The 7,850-nt window shown below is 33.9% G+C and overlaps 1 protein-coding gene across 1 annotated transcript in view; it reads left to right on the plus strand.

Moving 5' to 3' along the window:
• The window catches only part of scarb2b (scavenger receptor class B, member 2b), a 34,624-nt gene that overhangs the window by 5,357 nt on the left and 21,417 nt on the right, over positions 1 to 7,850 (plus strand). The window contains exons 2-3 of the mRNA XM_016259656.1: positions 2,288 to 2,448; positions 6,953 to 7,100. Coding sequence (XP_016115142.1) covers positions 2,288 to 2,448; positions 6,953 to 7,100 — 309 coding nt within the window. The remainder of the gene's footprint in view (positions 1 to 2,287; positions 2,449 to 6,952; positions 7,101 to 7,850) is intronic.

Consider the following 7,850-nt stretch of genomic DNA (forward strand, 5'->3'; position numbering starts at 1 on the left):
ATATATCATTAAATATATATAATATTTTTATATGTAATATAAAATCCTTATTATTATTAATAATAATATATTAAATATATATCTACATATCTGGAATGCTTAAGGGAAATAGTAGTAGTAGTAGTAATAATAATAATAATAATAATAAATGGTGTACAATCAATCTAAATGTAAATGCAGTAAAATTATATATAAATATTTTATAACATCTGAAATATTTAATTAAAACAATAATAATATGAAAGAAATTTTATTAAAAATTAATTATTTATGTAAATGAAATTATTTATGTAAATATGTTTGTATAAAATTATTATTATTATTATTATTATTAATACATAAAATATACTGTACATCTACGTATCTGGAATTCTTGAGTGAAACAACAACAACAACAACAATAATAATAATAAATGAAATACCAAATATGAATATAAATGCATATATATATATATATATAATGAGTAGTTATTATAGTTGTTATGAAGTGTTCAGTGGTTCAAAAGTGTTCAAGAGAGTTTGTCACAGTTATTAAAGCTGTCTTCAGTTCTGTTTTCCAAGAAATGTCTCTATTTCTACAAGTGAATAACGGCTGCTAGCAGCATTAGTATGGAAAACTGTCAGTAGTTAATGTCTTTATTTACAGTTTCTGCTCAAGTGAGGAGAAAAGCGTCTTTAACTGGTTCCTCCTCAGAAGAGCGATCACATGATGCGATCCTCCTCCATCCTCAAGACTGCTACACTGACTCTTCTGAGGAAGAGCTAGTCTTCATCAAGTCTCTTTCTATCTGAATGGATAATCGTTGGTCAGAATGAGTTGCAAAGTGAACCAGAATGATGCTGGCGGTCAGACTGATGATAGTGCTGAGTCACTAGTTAAAGCTGTGCTGTTTGTGATCTCTGTCCTGCTCCATGATCGATGTTTCAAACACACCTCAAGGGTCCAGTCACCCCAAACGTGGCGCCAGCGCTCGGCCGGTGAGAGGTTATCTGTGTTTGACCCAGGGTGGATTCAGAGTATCTAATAGTTACTGTCTTTCATATTTCTCATAATACTCCTGCGTGTTTCTGCTGCTGGCTGAACTTATTATGATACGATTGAGCCAGAACAAGTGAACTTTATCAGCATCTGAGGAATTTAGAAATGTTACATTTGAGCCGGCAATAATGTAGCGCTGGAGGTCAGGAGGTCGTGACCTTAGGTGACACGGAATGACCTAAATACTGAACTTCCATTTTTAGTGATGAATGAAGTAGAAGTCATGTCAGCTGTGATTCTGAGCATGATGGCATATTAAAGTTTTTTTTGCCAACTCTCAGAACACTATCATATACGTTGAAAAAAATGGGTGTAGAAGCAATTTTCACTCAGAAATTGATAGTAAATTTCACAAATATTTACAAAGAATTGGCAAGTAACACATTGGATTAAATGTGTAAATGATATAACATAACAAAACAACATATCAAAACATAAAACATGACGTACATCATAACGTCATATGTTTTTGTTATAAAATATAACAGCATAACTTAGTAAAACATAACATAAAAACATAATATAACAAAACAACTTAAAACTTAACATGCTTCCTTTTATCTTTTACAACATAAACATATATACTAAACATACACATATAACAATAAAACATAACAGCATCACATAAAACATAACATTATGTTTTGCTGATATGTTTTATGTTATTTTTTGTTACAAAACAATGTAAAACAATTTAATGTAAATAATAACATAATGAAATGACATATCAAAACAACATAAAATATTAATCCAGAACAAATGAAGTTTATCAGCATCTGAGGAATTTGAAATGTTACATTTGTGCCGGCAATAATGTAGTGCTGGAGGTCAGAGGTCGTGACCTCAGGTGAACCGGAATGACCTAAATACTGACCGTCTCCATTTCCAGTGTGATGAATGAAGCAGGAGTCATCAATATAACATTTTATTTTGTTAACTCTCATATACACTGAAATTTGACTACACTGAGATTTTCATTCAGAAATTGCTTGTAAATAACAAGTAACACATTGACTTAAAAAGAAAATTTGAAAGTAGAAAACCTGAAATAGTGTTTTAATTCTAAAACATACTCTAATAATCTTTGTTTTATTTGCAGCTTTTAAAAAATCAGTTTTACATCAAATGAGCTCAAAGCTGACAGACTTGACCTGAAACCAAAAATGTTTGATTGTGGTCTCAAACTGAACAGATGTTTGTGCTGTGATATAAACTATCCCTGTTGTGTTGTGTGTTTTGTGTGTTCAGGAGATCACACTGACGGAGGGCAGTAAAATTTTCGCCTCGTGGAAAAATCCACCGCCTCCGGTCTATATTCAGTTCTTCTTCTTCAACCTCACCAACCCTGAAGAGTTCCTGAAAGGAGAAGCCAAACCTCGTCTTACTGAAATGGGTCCGTACACCTTCAGGTACATCACATGCACATGCACATGCAGACTGCTGGGATCAGACAGCACGGTTTTCATGAAATAGTAAAATCAGACTGAGTGACAGGACATAGAGTAGCTCCCCCCACTGTGAAACCTCAGTGGTCCAAAATCCCACTCCACACAACTGCAGAATGTGTGTTGTTACGTTACGTTACATTATGTTGCGTTGTTTTTATGTTACGTTATTTTAAGTTACGTTACATTGCGTTATGTTTTTATGTTACGGTAAGTTGCGTTATGTTACGGTAAGTTAAGTTACGTTGCCTTATGTTTTTATGTTACGTTTAGTTACGTTTAGTTAAGTTGCGTTATGTTTTTATGTTACGGTAAGTTGCGTTATGTTATGGTAAGTTACGTTACGTTGCCTTATGTTACGTTTAGTTACGTTACATTGCGTTATGTTTTTATGTTACGTTTAGTTACGTTACATGGCATTATGTTTTTATGTTAGGTTATGTTACGGTAAGTTACGTTACGTTGCCTTATTTTTTATGTTACGTTTCGTTACGTTACATTGCGTTATGTTTTTATGTTAGGTTATGTTACGTAAGTTGCGTTATTTTACAGTAAGTTACATTATGTTGCCTTATGTTTTTATGTTACGTTTAGTTACGTTTAGTTATGTTACGTTGCGTTATGTTTTAATGTTATGCTAAGTTACGTTACGGTGTGTTATGTTTTTATGTTATGTTACGTTAAGTTACATTACGTTGCGTTATGTTTTTATTTTACGTTATGTTACATTACATTGTCTTATGTTTTTATGTTACGTTTAGTTACGTTACGTTGCATTATGTTTTTATGTTACATTATATTACGTTAGGTTATGCTAAGTTACATTACGTTGTGTTATGTTTTTAAGTTACGTTACGTTGCGTTATGTTTTTATGTTACATTTAGTTATGTTATGTTGCGTTGCGTTATGTTACGCTTGGTTAGGTTGTTATTCTTTGTTTTATATTATTAAACAACATAAAACATAACAAAAAAACATAATATACCATAACAAAACATATCAGTTTTAAAACTAAACTAAACATAATAAACAAATCTGTATCACATAAAACATAACTTATGTTTTGCAGTGTTATGTGTTGTTATTTTTGTTATAAAACATTACATAACAAAAAAATAAAGCAATGTAACATCAAAACATAAAACATTTAACTTAACATTATGTTTTGCAGTGGTATATTTTGTTATAAAACAACAAAAATAACAAAACAACATAACATCAAAACATTACTTGTATTACTTGTATACTACATATACTATGTTTTTATGTTATAAAACAACATAACGAACGATCACAAACATAACATTGCTATTCTATGTTATGTTTTTTTTGTATGAAACAACATAAAACATACTATAAAAAATAACAAAACAACGTCAGAACAGCATAACACATAACATGTTATGTTTTGCTATTAAACAATATAACAAAACAATGGTACACTGTAAAAAATTGCTGTAAAAAAACGGCCAAAATCTGACAGTAACATACTGTTTTCCATTAAAACAGTAATGTACTGTAGAAAACAATGCATTCTGGGCAATATTTTGTTAATTTACAGCCAATTTTTAACAGTACTCTACTGTATTTAAGTAATACGGTTTTTTACTGTTTGCAATGCATACGGTAATAAACTGTAAAATCATTTCACAGTATGAATACTGTAGAATTACAGTAGATTGCTGGCGACTCTGGTGCCAGCACATTACCGTTTTTTACAGAACAATTTTTTACAGTGTAGGTTTTGCTGTTAATGTTATGTTATGCTATGTCACGTTTTTATGTGTTTTATTTTATGTTTTGTAATGTTTTTTGTCAAGTAAGAAAAAGCCATCAGTAGAACTCAGAAGAAAGTAATGCACAGTTGCATTACATTATAAATTAGGGTGCATAAGCGTTCAACTCCTCCATGTGACGGCAGCAGAATCAGTTCAGAGGCACCAGACTGTTTGGCTTCTGCTGCAGACGAAGCCAAACAGTGCTGATGCTCAGAGATTTGAGTCCAGTGCGAATCTCTGCACAAATCCGTCACGCTGCGGCCGGAGCAAACCTGACTCATATTCCAGCATTTAATTGGGCTGTAATTTAAGAAAGACAGTAAAACTGAAAAAGCTCATCATGCTACCAGTAGTTATGTTGTAAAATAGCTGCTATCTAAAGTAATATCACAGCACATGCCTAATCTCCGGAAATGACTCTGTCTGCATTATGTAACTCTTTAATCAGTCCCATCATGCATCTGAACATAGATCTGTTAAGAATATCTGAACCCAGAAACTTATTTTTATTTGTCAAATATAACATAGCATAACTTAGCAAAACAACATAAAAACGTAATATGACAAAACATCACATAAAACATAACTTGTTTTGTTTTTATCTTTTGTTTTGTTGTTTTCCTCTTATAAAATATAAATAATGAAACAAAACATTAGATAAAATAACATACTGTTGTGACTGTTATAAATCATAACAAAACAGCATCACATAAAACAACTGTCACGAATTCGGTCCATGGACTTCCGTTTATTCACCACCAGAGGTCACCCTTTCCATTACATTGACTCTCGCACAACACAAACTGTTGCATAGCACCCCGGACTACATATCCCATCATTCTTTGCATGATTTGGACACTGCACTGATTGCACTCATTGCACACAGCTGTTTCCAATCACCTCACTCACTATATAACACCCACTCTAACCACATTTCTCTGCTGAGTTTCCGTGTTTTCCTTGTTTTGCCTTGCCTGTTTTTGCGGTTTCTGATCTTTGCCTGTTTTCCTGGATTTTTCCCTCTCATCTCGCCCCTGTGATTCTGTCTGCCGATCGGTGACCTACGCTAGCCCTTGGACTATTCTTGTGTTTTTGCCCGCCATATACCTGTTTGCCATTGTTCGACCCTGCCTGTTATACCACGTCTCTTTAAATAAAGCTTGCAGATGGATCCACACGTCTCACGTCTCGTCAGCCCCGTTACAGAAACGTTGTTGTTTTTTTTCTTATAAAACAACACAAAACATAATATAACAAAAAACCTAATAACATAACAAAGCAACATGTTACGGTTTGCTATGTTATGTCTTGTTATATAAAAATAATGTAACAAAACGAAACAAACAGTGGCATTACTTAGCAAAATGTGCCAAACTGTAACAAATGTAACATAAAACTAAACAAAACAGAACATACATAACAAATCATGTTTAGACACATGTTTGTTTTTAATGTGTTTATCCATAAAAGTGATAAATTATCAAATGTATAAATTATACAAAAAAATTGCAATTATATTTTAATTTACTATATTATGATTGAATTAATATTTGAATTATAAAAAAATATTATTTATATATTAATTTAATTATTGAATATATATATATAGAATTCTTTAAAAAACATAAAAAATCTTACTGTTCAAAAGCATTTGACTGGTAGTATATATATATATATATATATCTTAATTTTCATAATTTATCTCAAAACATAAAACAATCAACTCCTATTCCAATTGTAAATGTAACATTTGCTGGTAACTGACACCCAAGTTAACTTCAGTTAGCTCTGTTAATTTGCAGACGCTGAACATCTTGATCTTGATGTTTGATCAGCATGTTTGCAGTCATGCTCTCACACCCTAAACAAATATCAAAGTCTGCCGTTAACTTTCTCCACCGCTCATCCAAGGACAGTTCAGCGGCCTGACCTGTATTCCTCTGCATGGCTTGTTTGCACTGGACTTGGGTAATTCAGAGCAAACAGAAAACACTCCGGCAGGAATCGATACGCTCTGGAAACATCTGATGTTGAACTGTAGATAACTGCAAATATCAAGTATTATGAATCACATCCTGTTCTTATATGATCATTCTTATGTCCTGCAATCATGATTTGCATTATACAGCCATTTGTGCCTCGCTTTTCACTTTGCACTACCATCATTTTCATTGAAATTATCATTGTGTTTCATTTGCTCTGTACTCAAACTCACACTATGCCAATAAAGTCATTCTAATGCAATGTAATTGTATTATTTCCACTAAGCTAAATTGCGGTTTGGTTGGTTTAAATTACAATTCTAATATATATAAATAATTTATAAATATATATTTATAAAATGTATATTCTGTATATAATATTTATATTTGTGATATAAAATGTATTTATGTATCTTTTAATTATATTTAAATATTTACTAAATATAGTGTCATAAAATATAATATAATATGCACTTATAGATTTCTTCTGTCCTACAATCATCATTTGCTTTACACAGTCATTTGTGCCTCATTTTCCACTTTGCACTGTCATCTTTTTCACTTTAATGATGTTTTATGCTGTTGTATTGGTTTCAAGCTGATTTTCATTCATTGGCTCTGTACTCAAACTTGCACAATGCCAGTTAAAGATGTAATGGTATTATTTGCGCTCAACTCAATGATATTTTGCTTGTCTTGTGTTCCAGACAATACAGGCCCAAACGCAACGTGACATTTGTGGACAACGGGAAGAAGGTCTCAGCTTATACAGTCAAGAGTTTCGTCTTTTTGCCTGAGAAATCAGTTGGAGACCTGAAAGTGGATATGGTGACGACGGTGAACATCCCGGCCGTGGTGAGTGTGTGTGTGTGTGTGTGTGCGTGCGCGTGTGTGTGTGTGTGAAAGAGAGAGTGTGTGTGTGTGTCTGTGTGTGTGTGAGAGAGAGAGAGTGTGTGTGTGTGTGTGAGAGAGTGTGTGTGAGAGAGAGAGAGTGTGTGTGTGTGTGTGAGAGAGTGTGTGTGAGAGAGAGAGAGTGTGTGTGTGTGTGTGAGAGAGTGTGTGTGAGAGAGAGAGAGTGTGTGTGTGTGTGTGAGAGAGTGTGTGTGAGAGAGAGAGAGTGTGTGTGTGTGTGTGAGAGAGTGTGTGTGAGAGAGAGAGAGTGTGTGTGTGTGTGTGAGAGAGTGTGTGTGAGAGAGAGAGAGTGTGTGTGTGTGTGTGAGAGAGTGTGTGTGAGAGAGAGAGAGTGTGTGTGTGTGTGTGAGAGAGTGTGTGTGAGAGAGAGAGAGTGTGTGTGTGTGTGTGAGAGAGTGTGTGTGAGAGAGAGAGAGTGTGTGTGTGTGTGTGAGAGAGTGTGTGTGAGAGAGAGAGAGTGTGTGTGTGTGTGTGAGAGAGTGTGTGTGAGAGAGAGAGAGTGTGTGTGTGTGTGTGAGAGAGTGTGTGTGAGAGAGAGAGAGTGTGTGTGTGTGTGTGAGAGAGTGTGTGTGTGTGTGTGTGTGAGAGTGTGTGTGTGTGTGTACTGGTTTATATATCCTGGTGGGGACTTAAACCTGACCTGACACCGGGACTCGTGTCACGGTGGGGACCTAAATTGTGGTCCCCATGGGT

This window comes from Sinocyclocheilus grahami, unplaced genomic scaffold (genome assembly GCF_001515645.1).
Source record: "Sinocyclocheilus grahami isolate Dianchi unplaced genomic scaffold, SAMN03320097.WGS_v1.1 scaffold1892.1, whole genome shotgun sequence".
Taxonomy (NCBI): Eukaryota; Metazoa; Chordata; class Actinopteri; order Cypriniformes; family Cyprinidae; genus Sinocyclocheilus; species Sinocyclocheilus grahami.